The 22,324-nt window shown below is 40.0% G+C and overlaps 1 protein-coding gene across 1 annotated transcript; it reads left to right on the top strand.

Moving 5' to 3' along the window:
- Positions 1-136: 136 nt before the first annotated feature.
- Positions 137-22,302, top strand: gpam (glycerol-3-phosphate acyltransferase, mitochondrial). Its single transcript, XM_084343043.1, has 21 exons — positions 137-495; positions 4,989-5,125; positions 5,313-5,432; positions 6,182-6,255; positions 7,820-7,933; positions 8,175-8,324; positions 8,515-8,614; positions 9,322-9,458; positions 10,182-10,281; positions 12,668-12,880; positions 13,090-13,203; positions 13,382-13,467; positions 15,025-15,137; positions 16,258-16,328; positions 17,338-17,605; positions 17,706-17,863; positions 18,124-18,201; positions 18,359-18,496; positions 18,587-18,776; positions 18,981-19,039; positions 19,138-22,302. Exons 2-21 carry the CDS (start codon positions 5,042-5,044, stop codon positions 19,252-19,254), a joined length of 2,484 nt encoding a protein of 827 aa, XP_084199169.1. The 5' UTR covers positions 137-495; positions 4,989-5,041; the 3' UTR covers positions 19,255-22,302.
- The last annotated feature ends 22 nt before the right edge of the window (positions 22,303-22,324 follow it).

A 22,324-nucleotide genomic window follows, 5' to 3' on the forward strand; every position in this document is an offset into this window, starting at 1 on the left:
TTGTTTGGAGCACGGGGGCTGTTTTCTTTCGGTGTTTTGTCAAAATTAAAATCAAGACATTTGAGTTCGTTTTAACCAGACGAAAAATATAGCAAGCCTTCAAAATAAAAGCATAACCTTTTGAGAAGCGCTGCTTGTAGACTGATAAACACACATGTGCCTTGTGTCAAAAAACAAAACAAATTGAATCCAACAGTTCCCGATTGAAAAACATATTAGTTGTGAATGTAGAGTGGTCAGATTGGCGCGGTGCTGCCATCTCCTGGCTGCCGGCAAAACGGCACTGCTGGCAGTCCTCCGCTGTACCAAAACACCAGCGGTCCTCCAGCCTCCTGTCACACACGTTTATCTGTGAGAGCTGTGCCGTCCACTGCTCCGAGCAGAGTGGGGCTCTTATAGGGGAATACACGGGCACTGAAAGGACCCAAAGGCTGGCTGCGGTTTTGTCGACGGGTTTATTTTTGAGATATGAGTCAGCGTAACACAATATTCAAGGTAAGTGGGATTTCGTTCTCGCGAGCCCCGGCTAGCGAGCGAGCTAGTGCTAGCTAACTACATCGCCACCGATGAAGTAACTGCCGCGCGTGTATTGTCATGGAAACAATAACTGTATTGTAACGTTCGCTAGCTTACACGACGTCTTTGTGACCGGATAAAGCCAAGTCACGTCAGGGCCCATTTTAGTGGCATAACCTCGCGTTAGCCGGTTAACTTTACATTGACATTGAGTTCAAGAGGACCCTTGCAAGTATGGGGGGGTTAACGTCTAAGCTAACCTTGGCTGGCCGCCTCAGCTCCACTGACAGCTAATTCATTTAACCACTTTTCTAACGTCATGCTGGATGGACTCGTTTCTAGGTATCGCGAGTCCCTTAAGCCCCAACGTAAGGTCTGCCTCATGAGGCTCGGCAGCATGCCATGCAATGTGCCGACAGAGACAGAAAACCGCACAAGTCATCGTTTATTAACTCAACGCGAGCCTCCAAATGGAGCGACTAGAGCTGCTTAGCCTGCTCTGATGAGGAGATTGCAGCCTTAACCAAACCAACCGGCGTTATTTATGGTGGCCAAGCCGATGATCAGACTGGCCGGTTTGTGCCATTGTTGTCTGCATGGCTAGTTATCTGCACAGCCCATCTGTCACACAGAGACTTCTCCTGTTTGACCTGCTTATTGCAGACAGCTTGGAGCGTATGAGACGGATTAACCCAGTCCTGTACAGTGTGTATGACCAGGGATGTTTATGCCATCTGAAAGATGAATCGTATGTGATTTAGTGGGAGATACTGTAAGCCCCCACCCCCAGTATAGTACAGTATATTTGATTATTAGTACATGATGTTATCTTTTCTTGGCATCTAAAGTTGGTGAAAGGACAAAGTAATCATAGACATAAACACTCCTCAAAGAGGTACTAAGTAGTTTTGGAGTAGAAATTCAAACTCAGGGTTTTAATTTTCACAATAATATTGAGGTCATAATACAAACTCATAAGCTAGAAAACAGGATGAAATTGTTACGTACTTCAAGGTCATTTTGTGAAAACGGAGAAAGTTTGTTTGTCTAGGCATAATAAAATCAGTCAGTGAAGATTTTTCTCATGACAAAAATATATAGTGCACCTTTAATATGTACCTGTCTGTAAATATGCAAGATCCAATCATGCATTGGCTGGTGTGAGTAAATAAATGTCAGATATTGGTAAGTGCTTCCTGGTGCATTCACTAAAAATAACACACTAGCAACATACTGTATGTCATCTGAGTCCTTGTCAAGCTGATCAAGCAAATTATTTGAATGCCAAGATGGCTATCACATAAGTATTTTGCCCTTTCAAGAATGATAAAGGGGACAATATAGCCTTACTAGTCTACGTTCATCAATAGTTGCTTACATGGAAACTTTAAAGTTTCATTTTGGATGCCTGCACCTGTTACTTAATCCCCACAGCTCCTCATTCTCCAACCCCTTTGTTTTGCTTCCAACAAAGTCACCCCATCAAGAGAAGTACTCTCGGTCATTGACCCTTTTGAAAACCCAGCTTCCCCTCATCGGTGTGTGTATCACATACTACACATACTCTGAGAGCATTCAGCCTCTTCTAGGTTCTAGTTAGGCAAGGACATTTTTGCCCAAATGTCTGCCAGCTCCCTCAGACTTATTATTCACAGAAAGATGGGTCTACACTGTCCCTAAACTGACGCACATACTCTACACTGTTTGCTGTCAAAACGTTCATTCATACAGTGACTCGGTGACCTATTTCAAGTCTAATGAGCGGCACTGACCCAGGTGTTTCTTTGTCAACTACCTTTGTACTCTCTTTGCACTTTGTGTCGCAAAAGCAGTTCACTGATAAATGTTGCAGTTGACATTTGCAATCATCAGAGGATATGTTAATTATGGCCTGTTGCTCTTATCTGTCATGATTTAAAATAGCTCCAGTCAAGTGTCTTTCAACCAGCATTGACATGTATAGAATGTGGGGCCAAACAAACCAAACCCCAGTGTGTCCCACTAGAGTGACCATCATCTCATTTAACACAGGCAGAGTGGGACAATGTCAAAGTTTTCTTTTGTCTTGTCAGTAGGGATTTGGGGCCCAGACGCTGTCCACCTCCATTGTTCTAAAAGGTTAACAAGACAGTAACCAGTATAGTGTGTTATTGGTGACATAATGACCTGAAATAGTATTTTACAGCGTTTTAATCTTCACAATGTCCTCTGAAAATATCAGCCGAATAAATCACTTCAACAAAGTATAAAGTATAAGAAAAAACTTCCTACAGATGATATTCCACAAAAACAATTTTAGAGATATAATAGCCAGGGTTGCAACTAATGATTATTTTTACTGTTGACTAATCCGTCTATTATTTTCTCTATTAATCAGTTTTTTTGGTCTATAAAATGTAAGAAAATGGTAAAAATGTCGATTAGTGTTTCCCAAAGCACAAGATGAAGTTTTATTTTGTCCAAAACTCCAAAGATATTCAGTTTACTGTCACAGAGGAGTAAAGAAATCAGAAAATATTCACATATAAGAAGCTGGAATAAAAGAATTTGGACTTGTTTTGCCTAAAAAATAACCACAATGATAGCAATAGTTGGTGATTTATTTATTAGTTGACCATTAATCAATTAATTGTTGCAGTTTTAATGATAACAATTGCTATTACAGTAGACCAATGTATTTCCATATAAATGTTCAAGAAATCGCCTATATCTCTATTTCAGATGTACTTATTGTAAGTCGCTTTGGACAAAAGCGTCTGCTAAATGCACTAAATGTAAATGTATTTCATAGAGCTATAGTACTCTATTGCCTGAAACTGTCAAGGTGGCCTCTAACAAATACTCAAACAGCCCAGACCTGATCAGAGTAAATACTCCTATTATACTTACTAAGCCATTAAAATGATTGAATACCAATCCAGTAGTTAACTAACCTGTAACAGATATTTATAGAGCTAAAGCAAATGCAATAGTGACTCATCCCAAACCTTGTCTGGGTTGTTGTCCAGGTTTCCCTAATATGATGTGTTGTTGAGCTGCACAACTTGATGGGGTGTGATTTTTGTATTATGAATCTAGATAACCCGCTCTAGTCCATCAGATAAAGTCCTGTGTACTCACTGGAAAATTGTTTGGTGTGTGTAAACTTGTCAGTTTTACCTGCAATGCAATTGCAGCTTCTGTAGATAAACAGGTTACTTTTATTTTTTGCTTGCTTTAATGGCAAATTTATAAGGAACAATTTGGTTTGACGAAGTTAATTTGAGTTCAACTTTTTGTACATTTGAAGTTTTTGTGAGTTGAAATCAAATATGGATGAATTATCATGATCATGATACAGGCAAGTCAGTTGTTTGTTGTCTGAAGAAGGTTGAGTGGCTCTGTCCTACCCATCGACTGTGGTTTACCAGTATTAAAAATAGCCCAATAGCAGAAGTTGTCATGTGCATGAAGAAGCGGCAAAAGTAACACCAGCATGAATAAATCCAGCCAATTCATTTGTACAAAAGACTTTTATTTAAAGTAGGACTGTTACCTGCTTATTCCCATAGGTTGTTCAGTCTCAGATGATTGGGCGTGTAATGCACATTGCTTTCTGCTCTGCTTTGTTGTCAGTTACTCAAACCACAGCAGACCAGCCCACTATTTATAATAGTGTATGGGGACTAGCGAAACAATGAAACCCTGACAATACTAAAAAAAAATCTGGTCTAACTGGAGCAAACAGGTGTTGGGTAAACTCAACTACTATCATACTATCAGGGTGATGCATCATGTGGGAGGGGCCCTAAGGCAGCACGGCGTGTGATAAGCTTTCCTGTTGAAGTGAGGCTGGTGACATCTGGTTCACGCTCTGTGCTCATGCGCTTAAAGTGCTCAGCAGAGGCAGATGTTGCAGCATGTGGAGAGCTACATGTATAGATTACAGCACAAATAATGATGTGTTTGTATTGTAGAAATCTGAACCAATCCCTTTGTCGCACAGTTTGTGCATTGAAGGTTTCATTCACCAATTAGTCTAAAACTTGCTAATTGAGTGATTTCTTTACATTCAAATCTAGATATTTATCTACCAATCTGTATTGCATTACTCATTTGAGCACCTTGTTATGTTTATTAATTAGAATAAGTAGTCGAGTAGTCTAGTCTAAATGATACCAGCTGGTTAAGAATCACAGGAAGTGAAGTTAATAGAAAAGACAAAATCACATTAGAGCACATTACAATTCTGACAGTGAGGTAAAGATGAAGATTCAACACCTAAATCTCCTATAATTTTCCTCTGGTATCACCAGTTTCTCCTTAATATTTTCATGCTTGTCTATTTATATTAGGATCTGATTGACTTGTGGTGCCACACAAAACAGGAATTAAAATATTGTCTATTGTAAGGTAAATTATGAGGTAATACTATGACTTTGAGAACGATAGCTTGCTATATCATCTGACATGATGTCCTTGTGTCTTTCCAGCTTGCCAGCTAGTGGTGTGTGATCTGGAGGGAGAGGAAAGGACAGCAGAGAATATGGAGGTGTCAGATGGCTTGCTGCTGCAGGTCAACAATGGAGAGCAGTGGTGTAATCGCTGGAAACATCCCAATGAAGATTCGGTAAGCCACAGATCAACAATTTATCTTCATAATTCCATTAAACAGTAGCATCAACATTACACATCCTGTCATATCATAGGTGTTTAATCTTTTCTAAGTGCATTTGTGTTCCTTATACCGATCCATTTCTGTGTGTTTGTTATTCTTTTTAACTTTTAATGATTTTTGTGCGGTTCTGTGTTCTAAGGACCGCAGCACCAGCCCGTCTGTCCTGCGCTGCGTTACCAGTACATGGAAGGAGGGTCTGCTGAACAGAAAGAGGCCCTTTGTGGGCCGTTGCTGTCACTCCTGTACACCACAGAGCTGGGTAAAGTTACACAACAGCTAATTAACTCTAACACAAGTCAATTTGCTGAAGTCTAGTCAGGTCCAGAGTATTATCTGTTCTGATATAAATGAAGAAAAGGATCAATATCTAGTGTGCAGCTCTCGCCAAAAACAATTGATTGTGGCTGTTTGAAGACACAAGAAGGCCAGTCTTACTTGGTTTGTCTCTTTAAAGATGATACAAACATTGGCCATATACGTTTAGTGTGGAATTTGTTTTAAAATATGTTGGGTTATTTTTACATATTAAAACATTTCTTAACATGTTTCTTTAAAAACAATGTGTGAAGCACTACTAAAAGCTCCAGAGTAAGTTTTTCTGCAGCAGTGGTAAAAAGAAAATGAGTGGTGAGATAAATAACATGCAAGAAGATAATGAAATGGCATGAGGGAGACAATTTTTTCTGAACTACTGCATAGATTAATGTCAAGCAAAATCAAACCAGACTGTAAATCTTGGGCCAATCTGACGACTATCTCAAGATGAGACATTGATGGCTCCATCTTGCTTAGCTCTGAAGATTGCTCATCTGGAATCCAGTCTGCTTTACTTGCAAATACTTGTCCTTTAATGAACCAGTAGTTGTCAAAGATAACAAAATGAAATTCAGTGTAGCCATATGTCTTTATTCCTTAAATTTATAAACCTGTCACTGTCTCTAAACTTCTGAGTTATGTTGAGATCCTATATATTCTTCATAATAATGATCTTTTTTGTTTGGGTCTCAGGAGAGACTGTTCAACGCCAGTATTCCATCTCTTGGACTACGCAATGTCATCTACATCAATGAAACCCACACCAGGTAAACAAAGAAAGATCTTCTCCATTATAATTTCACTTCCTTCCACAGTATTTGGCTCTGAGCAGTCCATTGGCTTGGCAAGAGGAACATACTCAACCTATGGAACCTTTCATTTGTTGCTTTGGCCTCTGATGACTTAATTTGCGCCTCACAGCAACAGCAAGAGCTCTAACTCTTGCTGTGTAGTACAATCAATGCTGGCCTCCTTAACAGCCTGTGTATAATAAATGGCTTTAATTCAAGAGGACCCACCTGTGAAACAGAGGAAAGGTAGACGGATGAATAATTTAACGTGTTTGTCAGTTGACACCAGACACATGCATCCAGTGACTGACCTTAGCAAGAAGGCACCTTTTATACCGCAATCCTAAACAATATCAACATGGAAGCTATTTACTATACATACAGAAATGCTCCAAATTGCATGGGATACACTGAAATAAACATTATTTTAACATTATATTACATTATATTACATTATATTAGTATTCTGCATCCTGTTAAGATCTAGACAGAAACATCCTGAAGCCAAGATTGGCTGATGTCAGTATGGACAAATTGGTGTAGTTAGTTTTGTCTTACACAGTCATTGTGGTGTGTGTGAGCTTAGCAAGGTGTAACAAAACTAACATTAACACAGCCATTGTCGTCATTGAGAAAGCTGTATGTAATAGATATGTGAGCCACAGCTGATCTGTGGTTCCTGAAAATGTGTTGAATTACCAGGAAATCAGTGTAACCACGTTTTGTCTCACGACTCTCTGGCAGTCAGTTTTGTTTTGTGATAGAGACATTTTGATTTTTGAGAAGTGTTGTCACAGACGTTTATATACAGTAGTATCCACAGATACTTAAATAACATATTCTACATAAAATATGTTATTGCATTCATGAGTGTAGTCATGCATCTTGTCTATTTGAGGATGTGTTCTCTTCTTAAAGCCCAGTACAGATATTCACAACGAGACAAAACCATTTTAGGACACTGAAGGGAGAAGTTTCAGCGATGTGAATGTCTCAGTTCTCATCTTGACACAAGCCAGCGGATGTTTGCCTGTTAAGATGCTGGTGGCTGGTTCAAGAAACTAAGACATGTTTACAGCCAGTCAACTTGTAGGGAAGTCAGTTTAGAGTTTTGGATGGGGAAAGAGAAATCATCTCATTAATTTGGTTGAAGAACAGCTGTGTCTGCTAACTGCACTGCCAACCTTTTCCTCTGCTCCACACATTTGCTTCACACTCACCTTTTGTTTTTGCCATTTCATCAATACTAGAAATTCAGCTGTAGTAAGTAACTCCATATGACTGTGCTCAGTCATATTTTAAGATGCTACAAATCCTATCCAGTTACAAGAAAACCTGAAAAGTGGGCTGTTAGACTGAAGTGCAGAAAGTCGTTACTATGGAAATAATCGACTGTGTCATCTACTCACATTGGTGTGAGCTGGCAGGTTTTCAAAACGTTGCAGACTTGTCTTGTCCTGAATTATTGTTCTGAACTGGCCTTTGCATGTTTCTGTGCATTCATCTGTGCACATGTGTTTCCATGTGTGTGCTCATGCAGACAGCGGGGGTGGCTGGCGCGCAGGCTGAGTTATGTGCTGTTTGTCATGGAGAGAGATGTCAACAAGGACATGTTCACCAGGAATGTAGTGGACAACGTGCTCAACAACAGCAGGTCAGAGTCAACATAACATGAGACATTGTTGGAAAATGACATTGAAGTTCAAATGAGCCTTCAAACCGGGGGAAAATTTGCATTCTTAAATTACGCTGGAAATGGAAACACTCATTTGGGGATAAAGCGTACAAAAGAAGATTAATTTAAATTTTGATAGGAAAAATGCTGCATTGAGATGTTTCAAATGATGGTGTTTGTAGGCCAGAAGATGTTAATGCTGTGATTATGTCCATCGTAGGGTGGAGAGTGCTATTGTGGAGGTGGCCACAGATCTGGACGCTGCAGCCAGTCAGTCTGGCCAGGAGCAGAAAGCTGTCAGTAAAGTGAAGCAGAAAGCCAGGGCATTCCTCCAGGAGATGGTGGCCAACATTTCACCAGCCTTTATCAGGTACATATATCATGTATCATTTATTCCATAATATACTGTAATATTTATTTCACTGTATAGTATGAATTGTAGACAGAATAAGTGCATGCCATTATGTTACCATAAACTAAAATTGACTAGATTTTTGACACAAGCTAAAGTTTTGAACTCTTTGCTTCTGTTCCACATCTTCACTTGTCTTTTTGTTCAGGTTGACAGGATGGGTCCTTCTGAGGCTCTTTAATGGTTTCTTCTGGAGCATCCAGATCCACAAGGGCCAGTTGGAAATGGTCAAGAAAGCTGCCACAGAGGTCAGCAGCAACTACACATACAAAGAAAATGGATTGTACCATTACTACATGGTCCGATATGCACATTTGTGACAGATTAACACAGAGTCTAATGCCTTGGTCACCCTATACGATATATACTGTACTGTACTGTTCACACTTGACTGACTTATTGACAGTCACAGAAATACAAGCGAGAAGTTATTTTTGCACTGATTTGCAGCGAAATAAAGAAAAGAATATAGGTGAGAGGTAAATCGATATTTTTGCAATAAAAACGCAGAGCAACACAACCAGATATTGAGATATTTTTTTGGAGTGTCTGCGGGACATCAGCGATGTCTCTTATTGCAACTTTGAACACATCGCTCTTGGTGATCTTTGTTTAATGGAGCATTGCTTTGTCTCTGATCTGGAACTTTTGTTGGCGATCTCTAAAAACCAGTGGAAAATCAGGACTGTGTCCTGCAGTGTGAACTAGGTTTTCACAAACTGATGCAAAGGCATGCACAGTTTCTGTGTTCATGTGCACAGTCTTACTTACACTTAGCTATGTGTTTATTACCATTTTTATCATCATTACAGTCTTAGGTGATAATCGTCAATATACTTTTCTAATGGATACATAGTAAAAGTGTATTATGTTTATTGTAGAAAAATCATATCCAACATAATTTTTTAAAATCACTAACTGGTTAATTTTAAAATCATCTGTCTTGTCTTTTCAGCAAAATGTGCCCATGGTCTTCCTGCCTGTACACAAATCCCACATCGACTACCTGCTCATCACCTTGATCCTGTTCTGTCACAACATCAAAGCCCCGCACATCGCTGCTGGAAACAACCTAAGCATCCCTATCCTCAGGTAAAAGACCCACGAAGCCTTGTGTCAAGTTTGATCTGGAAATAAAAGTGATTTTCTTCTCTCTGTGAGTTAAAACACGCAAGGATCAGTTTGATATCACAAGAAAGGGAATCATTTGGATATAGATCAGAGAGGAATTAAAGCTGAACTAAAGAGTGAGACTAAAGATTGACACTGATTTCACAGTGGGGGAATATAAATGACCATGTAGTCTGACAACAGGTTGTGAATCTGTTTAATCCTAACATGCTTCAAAAAGTATTTGAGGTTCTTAAACTGAACACGGGTGCTAATACAGGCCCCAGAAGTATCAGCCTGAACCATCTTTACTTAAAACCACCAGAAACAAATTCACCACCTCGTGCTTTCTGGAGTAAGATGCAGAAGATGGAATATTAAGCAAATGAAGAAGTGAAGGAGTCTTTTAAAAAGCATTTAAGAAGAATGTTATAGGTTACAGGTTCAGCATGTAAGTAACTAAAAATCCATAAATAAAGGCAGGAATTGGATGCCAACTGGTTTATTCCAAATTGTAGGGAACCACCTAATGTGTGTTCAGGTGTCAGCAACAATTTTGTGATTTATATCACATTAAATCATCACAATAATCACAATTCTTAAAGAGGAATACCTACAGTAATCACAGTGGCAACATAATCGGAAACGATAATGATGTCTTTACAGTTAATGTTGAAAGTTTGATAAGACTTTCTTTGTTTTTAGTACTCTTATCCGTAAACTTGGAGGATTCTTCATACGGCGGAAAATGGAGGAGACGGAGGACGGGAAGAAAGACATTCTGTACAGGTCGCTCTTACAAGCAGTAAGTCCCAAGAGTCTATTTGTCTTCTACAAGAACGGCTGGTCTAACATACCGTTCCTATATTCAGTTAATGTGTGCGTGTTTGTTTTTTTGTGAGCATGATTTATTATGTAATTGCAGGTTGTCTTCATGCTTCTCTACTCTGTGTGCTCTTTGCATTCCCGAGTGATTGAGAGTAAAAAGCGTGGGTTACGTAATGTCAGCCCAGCTCTTTCATTTTCTCTCTTTCTAGTCTTCATTTTAAGGTGTATTGTACAATCAGTCTTTGCACAGATTGATCATGCAATTTTACATATTAGAGCATTTTTAACATCAAACTGTATGCTCTAAACTTTGCTCTGTGGCAAGATGGGTTTATACATCTTCTAACACAGTGGTTCCCAAACGTTTTTTTTTCTGGGGCCCCACTTTTGTAGATAACAATATTTCAAGGCCCCCCCACCCACAGACACACCTATTCGTCTTTTGCTTCCAAAAAAAAGGCACAGATGTCACAGTTTTAACTCCTGTTGCTATTACAGTCTAGGTCCGGCCTGGGTTAAATTGTGAGGGGATAATAATTTTAGTGATGTATAGTTTTGCCTTTTAAATATCCAGAAATCTGATGGTAAATGCTGGTAAAGAAGAAAAGTAAGCTAAGAATTTGTTGCCTTAGTAATTCAAGTCTTTCCAGTAGAGCTGCAAAGGTTAGTTCATCGAGAGAAACGCACACTATTTTGACAATCAATAAATTGTCTCAGTTATTTTTAATCCTGAATTTTAAACATTTGCTGGTTCCGGCTTCTTAAATGTGGGATTTGCTGCTATTCTGCTTAATTTACAATAATAAGTAGAGAGTTTTTGCTTTGACTGTTGGTTGGACAAAAGAAGCAATTTGAAGGTGTCAGTTTGGGCTCTGGAAAATTGTGACGAGCATTTTTCACATTTTTATCACAGTTTATGGACTATTAACCTTGAAGGGGATTAGGAAGATTAATCAACAGTGACAATAATTGTTAGGTGCAGCCCTCCTTTCCACCCTGGTGTGTGCATTTTACATCTCTCCTAAGAAAGTCACGGGGGCAAAGGCTGTTTGAATGGACTGAGTGAGAAATTAGCGGCTGATTAAACCTCGAATCTGAACTTTTTGTTCAGCACCAGTACTTGGATGATGTGGCTTAACAACCACCTGCTAACAAGAAAATCTGATGTAGCACAAATGTGAATGGCTACTCATGTTAATATAACAGCTTTGTCATCATAAGCTACTTGTAGAATGAAGTCTCCTAATGTGCTTTCTACTAAGTAGCAAGGCCTCTTAGTTGATCTAATTATTTGTCCCAATCTCTCTGGTTTGAAAATGGCTGTTAATTTGTGTGTTTAGAGTCTGTGGAAGAGAGAAAGAGGAGCCATGAAACCAACAAAGACGTTGCATTGTACCTCTAAGATAATGTATATTGTCCCCCTCAGATAAGAGTAATCAGCTGAAGACATGAGCAACTGTTGGAAATGATGACCTACATTTTATCCCTTATCTACCAACAATATTTTACCACACATTCCACGAAACAGATTACACATATTTTCCACCATATTTGTAGGAAGTGGAGCACAGAACACTTACAGATAAGATTTGAATCTGGCATGCCTGTGTCACTTGCACAAATGTAATTAGCCGAGCTCCTTCGCAGGCAAAAGTGCAAGCTGTATAAAAAATAAAAAAAAGCTGCGTGCTGCTCTAATTTCAGTTGCTCCGGTGAAAGCCGAACCTAGATGTCTGTCCTCTCTCACAGCTAAAGGCCACAGGCTGCAGTCCATTTCAGGACAAAGCTTCTCTTCTCAAAAGTGTCTACATAGCAAGAGACAGCTGTGTACATACTGTACTCAGATGGATACCGATACACAACATGGTAGAACTTGGCACATTCCCAGTTCTCTGCGGTGTGTTTAGGGGTCAAACTGTTGCTTACCACCACTCATTTTTAACTTGTATGCAGGTCGCATATACTGCGGCTGCACAGCACTCACATTGCCACACTTCAACCTTGCAATGGAGTCAATGTCGTTCTTTCTTTTTTCCCTGTCAAAGAAGGGCTGGGAGATATGATATTTTCATTGGTCGCACTGAAAAAATTAGGCCTTTAAAAATATTTTTAATACACACCAACTGGGTGTGTAGACAGTTGCCTTTGAACAAATGTATTCCTGTTTACAATTGTTAAAATATATAATTAAGATGTTTTACCCAGTGCACCTAAATCATTGCAACAGTGCAGCCAGTGTAAAAAGTTAGTCTGGAGCCCTACCTTAAAATTGTACTTTGCAAGTACAGTACTTGAGTAAATTGTCTGACCTCTTTTCATTCAACTTTATTCCCTGTTCTGACTTTCACATTTTCTTCCTTCAGTATACGGAGGAATTGTTGCGTCAGCAGCAGTTTTTGGAGGTCTACCTGGAGGGTACCCGCTCCCGCAGTGGCAAGCCGTCTACGGCGCGTGCAGGCATGCTGTCCCTTGTGGTAGACACGCTGTGCACTGGGTCCATCGCAGACGTGCTGGTGGTGCCAGTTGGCATATCCTATGATCGTATTATTGAGGGCAACTACAATAGCGAGCAGCTGGTACGTGCTTTGATGATGTCTGTTGTTTTTATGCTTTTGACTGGCAACATACAGAAATATGACGTCATATCATTTGGGAAATTTTAGCTGTAGGGTAGTGCGAGGACAAAGGGTTTTGTAGATAAATTTAACCCTTTAAGTCATATATATGTTATGATGATCATTATCAAGTCTTCATTGTTACCATCTATACTTCTTAATCCCTTCAGGGCAAACCGAAGAAGAATGAGAGTTTGTGGGGAATAGCATGTGGAGTGTTCAGGATGCTGAGGAAAAACTACGGCTGTGTGAGAGTTGACTTCAACCAGCCCTTCTCCCTAAAGGTGACTGATCTCAGTTTGATTGTTGATTTTGTTGAAAAACTCAAAATGTTGCAATCTTTTAATGAAACATCATGCTTTCTGTTGTTTTTTCAACATATGTATTGCAAAGAAATCAAAAGTATTAACAGAGAAAATAATAAATGTGACTTTGTAATGAATCTCTGTGTGTCAAATGTAGGAGTACCTGGACTCCCAGAGAAGCCGCCATGTTCCACCACCAGTCTCCCTGGAGCACACCTTGATGCCCACCATCATCTCTGCTCAGTAAGGGCACTCACACTGTCTCCTCATTCTGGCAATCAGTTATATCCTCCTCTGAGCGATGCACATGCAGACACCATCAGTCCCACAGTCCCACCTGTAATATCATGAACCCTCCCTCATGTCACAGACTTGACTTCTCCCTCCTGCTACTTCGCAGCAGGGTTTGTTGTCTGACATCTGAGCACAGCACTTGACTTAGCATTGGCAGGGGTCAGTATATTTCAGCGCTGTCCCTTCATAATAAAACTGATACAGACGCACAGGGACAGCAGTGTTTCATCCCAGCTGGTCTGGAGTCACAAGTTCAGAACTCATTCCAGCAGAGTCGACTGAAAACCCTGTCTTGAAAATATACGGCATATAGTTAGCTGAGACTTAAGAAGACTGTGTTGTAAGCCAAGAAATACAAGTAAAGAGTAAAAGTGAGCAGATACCAGTTCAGGAGGGAACAGGTAAAGGTAACACCCTTCTTGTGAAAGACTTTCCCCAAATGTTTTGATGATGATGGTAGTGGAGGAGAGCTCTGTCTTGACACGTCGCTCCATTGTCTCCCATGTGTTCAGTTGGTTTGAGAGCTGATGATTGCGATGTCCATAGCATATGATTCACATCATTTTCATATTATCATGAGATAAAGGAGATCACCCAGAACAGCTTTGTATTGGTTTGTAGTGACACAAACAACTCCAGTAAAAAGCCCCCCGCAGCATTACAGGAACTATTTCTAATTCCCTTTATTCACTACTTGTAGTAGTGTAGTGTGACGTATATCCATTTAATTGTTAAAGATTAATGTTTTTCATCCTTAAGTTAGTTACTGTCACATTTAGTTTTAAATATATTGTTAACAGTATTTACCATTCGTCTTTGTATTTAGTGTGTATACATTTAAAATGAATGTTTTTTCAGAGCTTATGTTGGGTTGCTATGGCTCTTTTAACTCGGTGACTGACGTACACTGTCTAAACTAATGCAAACAGTAAAGTTCATTGCTCATAAACTTGCTAATCATACGAACATACGAAGACAAACAGTACATACTGTTAACAATATGTGCAAAGCTAACTCTGACAGGCAAAGTTACTAACGGAAGGACGGATGAAAAAACACTGTGATCACAAAGGTTGGAGGTGTAAATCTGACAGGAAGTGAACAGACGTGCAGTTGATAAATATAGGTCACACATATTGTGCAGGCAGAGAATGTGTCGCCTGTCTGTAAATAATCTATTCAAATATATATTGGTGGCATCAATAGTTACTTTTGTTCGTTTTCTCACCTTCTCAGGCAAATTCTGTGAGATCAACTGGTGTAGTGTTTGTTTTGACATGAAAACCACCTTTTTAGATCATGTATACCACATCAAGCAGATACGATAAGGCTGGTTGACCATAGCTTACCTAAATGTTGTGTGTGGGTTTTCCCCATAGCATGATTTATTATGTAACTGCAGATTGTCTTCCTTCTTTTTCTGCTCCGTGTGCTCTCTTCATTCCAGAGTGATAGAGTCACATTCATCAAACAGTGTGTTTACATGTTGAATTGTTATTCTTCCAGACCCGACGCTCAGCTGTTTGAGGGGCAGGAGGAAGAGCAGCTGAACCGAGAGCTGCCCGACGACATCTTGAGACGACAACTTATTAACAACCTGGCCAAGCACGTCCTCTTCAGTAAGAATCTCTCAACTCCACAGTGGTGGATTTACCACCCCCTAACTATAGCCCTGTTGCATATTTAGGGATCATTATATTTTTAGTTTGGAGTATAGAAAGACCTGAAGGTCATGAATCGTCATAGTACCATCCTATTTAAAGTCTCCCTACCAGGATGCTACATTCAGTTAAATGCCTTGTGGCACTATGTAGCCCATCACATCCCATTTGGAGCACATTTGCTTCTTTATTCAGCATTCCTCTTTTATCCTCTTCTTCTGCACGTGCCTCCTTTTCACCCTCGTGTTAAAGGTGCACCTGCTTGAGCTAAAGCATCACGCATGATATACTATCCTTCATACTGCCTCCATTAATTGAAATCCTACACAGCACAGCATCAGTCCATCGGCTCCACATCACTCAGGGCTTTTTGCCCCAGGGTAGCACTACAGAAACCGGTTCTTCCCAGCTCATTCAGCTGCATTCTCCTACACTAGGCCCTCTTTGCTCTTTACTCCCAGCCAATCACAAAGCCTCCAGCTGGATGGCATGTTGTTCTCAGCCAATAAGGGTGAAGGGGAGGATAGAGAGGCAGAGGAGGGGAGGAATGCAGTACCACAAATGTTTAGCTCCCCTGAACTTGAGCCACGCGCAAGATGACCAAAAGTAACCTGCGTCCTTAGACATGTATACACACACACGGCATTATTTTCTGTCTGTTCTCAGTTTTGGATCTTTTTAACCCTTTTTATGTGATAAGAAAATGTCATATTTGATCACCCAAGACAAACCTGGTACCTTGCACATTTTTTATATGATTGAGGAGTTTATTTTAAGACAGTAAAATTAGCAACATCTATAATATTTAAAGTCTTACAGCATATTTTTAGTCATAGATTGTCTCTTAATTGTTGTCCTAACCCCCCACCAGTGTCCTGTCTAAGAGACTTTCAAGTCAGATGTTTGGAAAAGCATTAACATGTTTTTTTGTCTTGTAAATTCGAAAAGTGTAAATATTTAGGGACAGTCTTTACAGTTGACTGTAAACCTTTAAGACATGCTTGACAAGTCTCTGTTTTGATATTGTCCTTAGTCTGTTTTGCGTTGCTCATTGTATCCTCATTGTATCTTTTCTCAGCGGCTAATAAGTCCTCAGCGATCATGTCCACCCACATCATAGCCTGTCTGCTGCTCTACAGACACAGACAGGTAAGCCATGTCCTCTTTATAACCTCCTCTCCTGGCGCTAAGCCACTGTATACTGCACCGTTTTTCCTTTTTCCTTCACCCCTCCGTTCCTCGGATTTCTCCTCTTTGTCTCTTTTTCACCACTCTCTCACACCGAGGTGATCCAAATGTCACAAAGCGCTGCATGGTAGTAATGAATGTCTCGCTCTGTTAGTGATCTCGCTATTCCTGCATCCTCCCTCACCACCTCTGTGCATCAGTGGTGAGCCTCTGCCCTCTGCAGGCACTCTGCTGTAAGTGGCAGCAGAATGAGGAATTGATCAGTGCTGCATATCACAAACTCAAGCCCAATCTAGCCTTTTGTTGTACTGAATTTTGTACTTTGGACTTAAAGACTTTATACAGAAACCACCCGTTCTTCAGATATTTTACCTCGTTTATCTGGAATAATTTACATTGTAGACTATAACTGGCAATTAAAAAAAATGTATTGGTTTTAGATATGACTGTTTGCATAACATGGTTGTATTTTTATTCTTTTTTGAAAAACCCCACCAGGGACATTTAAGATTACATTTATTTATTAGACTGTTGTCTACAGAAATGGTTTTTGTTACGTATTTACTAGAGATGCACCGATTCCGATATCATTTTTTTTTTTTAAAGAGATCTGTTTTTCTTATGAATAGTTTCTGTATGCTGTTAATTATAGTTCTTAACAATTCAACTGTATGTTTGTAATAAAATACTAACTATAAATTAACTAATAAAACTTACTGTTACTGAAATGTCTAAGTGAATTTGAACTCCCTCTTATGAGTACTTACGCAGTGTATACTGGTATATCCAGGACTCTTATTGTGAAAGGTAAAAACAGAAGGCATTTTTAGATTTATATGTCCTTATTATCATCATCATTTTTATTTTGTTCTATCTGATTAATTAATTTGTACTCAGGTCTCAGTTGTAAATGAGATCTCAATCTTTATTTGACTTCCTGATTATAAAAAGTAAATATACTTTGCTCCAGGGGGTGGTGCTCTCCAAGCTGGTGGAAGACTTCTTCAACATGAAGGAGGAGATCCTGTCGCGGGACTTCGATCTGGGCTTTTCGGGAAACTCTGAGGATGTGGTCATGCGTGCCCTCCACTTGCTGGGAAACTGCGTCAACGTGACCAGCAGCGCAAACCGCAACGGAGAGTTCACGATCGCACCGAGCCAAACTGTACCGGCGCTTTTCGAGCTCAACTTTTACAGCAACGGCCTTTTCCATGTCTTCATTTCTGATGCAATCATTGGTACGTTGAGCTGAGAGTCCATTCTTGTGTTCCACGTTCACTCTGATGTATCGCTGATCTTTGCCTTGATGTTCGATGTTTCTTTATGATTTGTCTCCAGCCTGCAGCATCCTGTCACTGCAGCGAGAGATGGTAGTGGAATCTGAGTCTGATAACCTGCCCGGTGGTCTCAATAGCCTCCCTCTCAGTCAGGAGAGACTGATTCGCAAAGCCGCCGGGCTCTCCCACTTCCTTATCAATGAGGTGACTGTGGCACCGGTAAGTCCTGTGTGTTGTCACGTTCGAGACACCTTCATGTCTCTTACCCTTTATTATTATGGGTCAGAGCAAGACAACAGGTAGTTGTCTTGCTCTGTAGCAATAATACACGCTAGTACTGATATTAGCCTGTGATATATCACATTAGTTAAGCAATCGTATTGTTTGTTTGTCCTGTTGATACTGTTGAGATTTAAAGAGACTTGAAACATGTTTTATTTCCTTTTTCATTTCTTCATCTCCTCCTCTCTGTCTTGCAGCCCTGTCAGACTATTTACCAGGTTTTCCACGATGCAGTGACCCGGTTGATCCAGTACGGAGTCCTCTATGTGGCAGAGGTCAGTTTACAGATACAAAACCTCACTGCTGGTGGACAAAAACAAAAGTAACAACTGTGACTAATGGTGGAAGTTTACTCGTGGTGAACATCCTGGGAATTGCTGTTACTGTAAGTATAATTGCTTACTGTATGTGTAATATGTGTTTGTGTGCCAGGAGGATCAGGAGGAACTGAGTCCCAGCCCCACAGACGAACCGTGGCCCAAAAAGTTCCCCGAACCCCTTTCCTGGAGAAGCGACGAGGAGGATGAAGACAGCGACTTCGGAGAGGAGCAGAGAGATCGCTACCTAAAGGTCTAGTTTAATAATACCCTTCTAAAAACACTGTTTTATAGTGTTTTATTGAAGCCAACTGACTTGATTTTCTTTTTTTCCGTCAATCAGGTGAGCGTCTCTGCAGAGCACCAGGAGTTCTTCGTCTTCTTGCAGCGACTCGTCAGCCCCGTGCTGGAGGCCTACAGCGGGGCCGCGATCTTCGTCCACAGTCTGAGTCAGCCAATGTCTGAGTCCGACTACACCGGGAGGCTCTTCAGATACCTGCTCACCCGCACAGAGCGAGGAGTGGCTGCTTATGGTAATACTGCAACAATTCCCCACATACATACCGCTTAATTATTTCATGTATCATCCTTTGATACACAGAAAAAGTTATTATTTAACCACACAAATGTGCTCACACTTCTATGCAAAAAAGGAGTTTAACTTCAAATTAACTCTGGATTATAATCAGGTTTTAATTAGTGTTTTTTGAGTTGTTTTGTGATCTCTTCTTTTCCAGGTGAAAGTGCAACGCATTATTTGGTGAAGAATACAGTGAGGACTTTCAAGGAGCTTGGGGTAAGAGTGTGTTCCAAAATTGTTGATTTATCGTAGTTGTGTTGAATATCCAGGTCGTGATGTAAAGATTCACCTCCCGTGTTGTAATTTTTCCGCAGGTCCTGAAGCAGAGACGAGAAAACCGGGTGACGACTCTACAGCTGAGCAGCACTTTTCTACCTCAGGCCAATCGGAACAAACTCCTGCAGTACATCTTAGGTTTCACCCTGCTGTGACCGAGACACCTTTCAGACCCCAGGCTCCTTCCAACAAAGGGCTTCTACTGGTTACTTCTAAACAATCCCAGGTGCTACTCTGTGGAAAGCTTTACCAGGAAGTGCCTTCACGTAACAGCCGCTAACGGTTAGCTGTTAGCTGGAAGAGACTTGAAGCCAGTCTTCCCTTTTTGTTCCAGTCTACGACTCCCTGTCTTAGAACTGCACGGCTGATGAAACGCGTGTATCGTTCTTTGAAGAGGTACCTCCCTTTGGGAACCTCATGTCGTGAAGTCATGAGGTTTTAATATGATCACGATTTTAAGATATACTCAAGCAGGTTAGTGAATAAGAATCACTTTTACAGCAATCTGAATAAATCAAGCTGCCTTTCGTCTATACACGTGAACAAGCAAAATATGCATAGAAAATAATGGTAAACATTACCATCAACAAAGGCATTTTTATGTTGATTCTTTCTGCTCGTTTGTAAAACTGCTGTATTCTCTCGAGTGCGCTCCACTATCATATAGTAGAAAACATGTACAATGTAGTTTGATGAAAGGCTCATTTTGAAAATTTAAAAACTGTACATAGACCACAAGAACAATGTCTCTCATTTATAGTGCATTTAATAAATGCACTCTTGTGTCATTGGATAGAAAGATTTTTCCCTGCAAAATGAGTACATATCCAGATTTTCTTTAACAAAAACAGTTGTCAAAATCGAATCCACCCTGTAGACAGCTTTGGTCAGTTATATTCCAGCGAATCAGTCCAGCCGTGCAACAATATATACTTGGCAAACACAAAAAGAACGAGCATCTACAGTTAAGTGCATTCAAACCACTAATATCTAAGTGCATTCAGTTCCACTTTTCGTTTTTGATGAAAAGTGACTTTGACCTCTCTGTTTAACACCTTTTTCACTTTTCAATGAATGTGACATAGCACAGCACTTACAATACCAGCCATCACATCCACTTAAGTTCAGATACAACAAGCTCAGAAGCTCTTTGGTCATGCCTTTCAGGTTCAGGGAAAGCAGAGATTTGGGATAACCTCCATTTTTGCTTCTCCCCTGATTCTAAACACACTGTATAAAAGCCGTTATAGCATCACTTCGCTCCAATGGTTGGGCATTCACAAGAAAGAACTGCATAGTGTGGTGAAAATAAATGGTACATATCCGCTGTGTAATCCATCCCAAGAAAAGGTCAAGTCTGACTGTTTGTGAAAATAAGATATAGTGTCTCTGTTGTACTGTCAAGAAAGGAAGGAAAGGATGTCTTCCTCCTTTGGTTTCTTTTACATGCAGACTGCTGCGAGGAGCAGTGATATTTCTGAAAATAACGGTCCTCAAGTTTACCTCTTCTTTACTGTTCTTGGTTAAGATTTTCAAAATCAGTCTGAAATTGTCATAAAAACAAACTTACGAGCCCATGATCAAAGTGCATGTGACAAAAAAATGAGTCCGGCAGGTTGTGAATAAAGAAAATGTGTTGGTCAGGAACATCGAAAACAAACGTTGGTGAAGATTCTCGGTCATCCAGGCCCTGGTTTATCTAAGCGCTATACGAAGGCAACTGGACAAGAAATGCAAGCAAGAAACTAAAGAAAATCAAGCAAATCCAGTTGCCTTCGTACAGTACTTAGATATCAAAAAACATACCAAAACTCCATCTGTGAAATTAAACCCTCATAGTGAAACCTCACTGCACAGAGCCTGTGCAGCTGCAGAACGTTTCTCATTTTAATTGTAAGATAAAGCCACAGGACTCAATATTTAGCTCTTGTCTATATATGTGTGTAAGTCTGCGTCTGAATAGATTTTGCATTGAACATTAATGTAAAACATCCAAGCTAATGTTGGTGAATGAGTGCACACCCACTGACAGGAAGAAGAAGAAGGAGAGGGAGTGTGTTGGGAGATGGCAGAGTAAGTTTGATGAATTGTTGGTGCTTTGCGACGGGAGGCTGACCCAAATCCGTGACTGATGAAGTGAAGGCAGTCTGACTGATCTGAAATGACATTCTCGGTCTGTCAGGGCAATAAAGTAAACAGGAATTGGGTGTCTGTTGGTGTATATTTAAATGAATATTTGTGCTTAAAGACAAGTCTGCAACACTGCTGGTACCAGTTAACTTAAATGCTTTTTTCTAAACTTTATTTAATAATATAAACCTGCATATTTTCATGCAGTTTTGCAAGATTTTCCTGAAATGGGAAAAACTCGTGGAGGATTGGTGAGTGACACCCATAGCATGTCGAAGAACAGAAAAGTATGTTATTAAAATGGGAGTGTGGTCAGGGTGCGGCAAAAAATAATGAAGTTCAGCGGGAGCATCTTGACATTCAAAGCATTTCTGAGCCCACCGTCTGTTTGAGTCCCCCACACCGAGGGACCCCTCCGCCAAGATACAAACCACTTTATGTACTGTACTGCATGTTTCCTCTGGTCGCCTTTAATCATGGACACGTCAATGTGAACTCTACTTAACCTGAGAATTGTATTTTACAGTTTAGTGTGTGAATTGTGTCGCAGAGACCGATAGTTTTTTGTGTAGGAGATGAAATGTGTTACCTCTTGAATGTATCTCATCTGTCCCCATAAAGGTCAATGTGATATTGTAGAATACTCAGTGGAGTCGGTACAGAAACAATGGGGATGGTTGAGACTCATCGCTACTGAAGCTGCATTAACGACATCCCTCTACGACTATGTAACTTTGTAGGATAAAAACAAAATGCCTGTATCTGGGGAGCAGGTGCCTTTTTAATGCACTGTAGTGTTCTTTGGTTGTGTTTTTTTTTTTTTTTTTTGTTCTGTTTTGTGCATGTTAACAAAAGGTTTATTTCGTGTGAGAATCCAAAAGAACACTGTAGATTGTAACTTAAAAAAAAAAAAAAAAAATACACACAAGAGAACTTGTGGCTACTATAAGAAGAATCACCAGCTACTAAAAGAAAAATGTCACTTTTTTTTTTTGTTCTTGCTTTCTCAAAGCAAAGCACAATTGGCATTATCGGATTTTGTTTTTAAATAAATTAATGATAGATTAACAGTTGTCTGTTGTCTGTCTTTTTATT

The sequence above is a fragment of the Pagrus pagrus genome (assembly GCF_965226575.1).
Source record: "Pagrus pagrus genome assembly, chromosome: 21".
Taxonomy (NCBI): Eukaryota; Metazoa; Chordata; class Actinopteri; order Spariformes; family Sparidae; genus Pagrus; species Pagrus pagrus.

What these genes read in the sequence shown, in the direction of transcription:
- gpam (XM_084343043.1), top strand. Translation starts at nt 5,042, where the DNA reads ATGGAGGTGTCAGATGGCTTGCTGCTGCAGGTCAACAATGGAGAGCAG. An exon ending in CTAAGCATCCCTATCCTCAG is followed by an intron (nt 9,459 to 10,181) that starts GTAAAAGACCCA and finishes CTTTGTTTTTAG; the next exon opens with TACTCTTATCCGTAAACTTG. An exon ending in ACAGGTCGCTCTTACAAGCA is followed by an intron (nt 10,282 to 12,667) that starts GTAAGTCCCAAG and finishes TTCTTCCTTCAG; the next exon opens with TATACGGAGGAATTGTTGCG.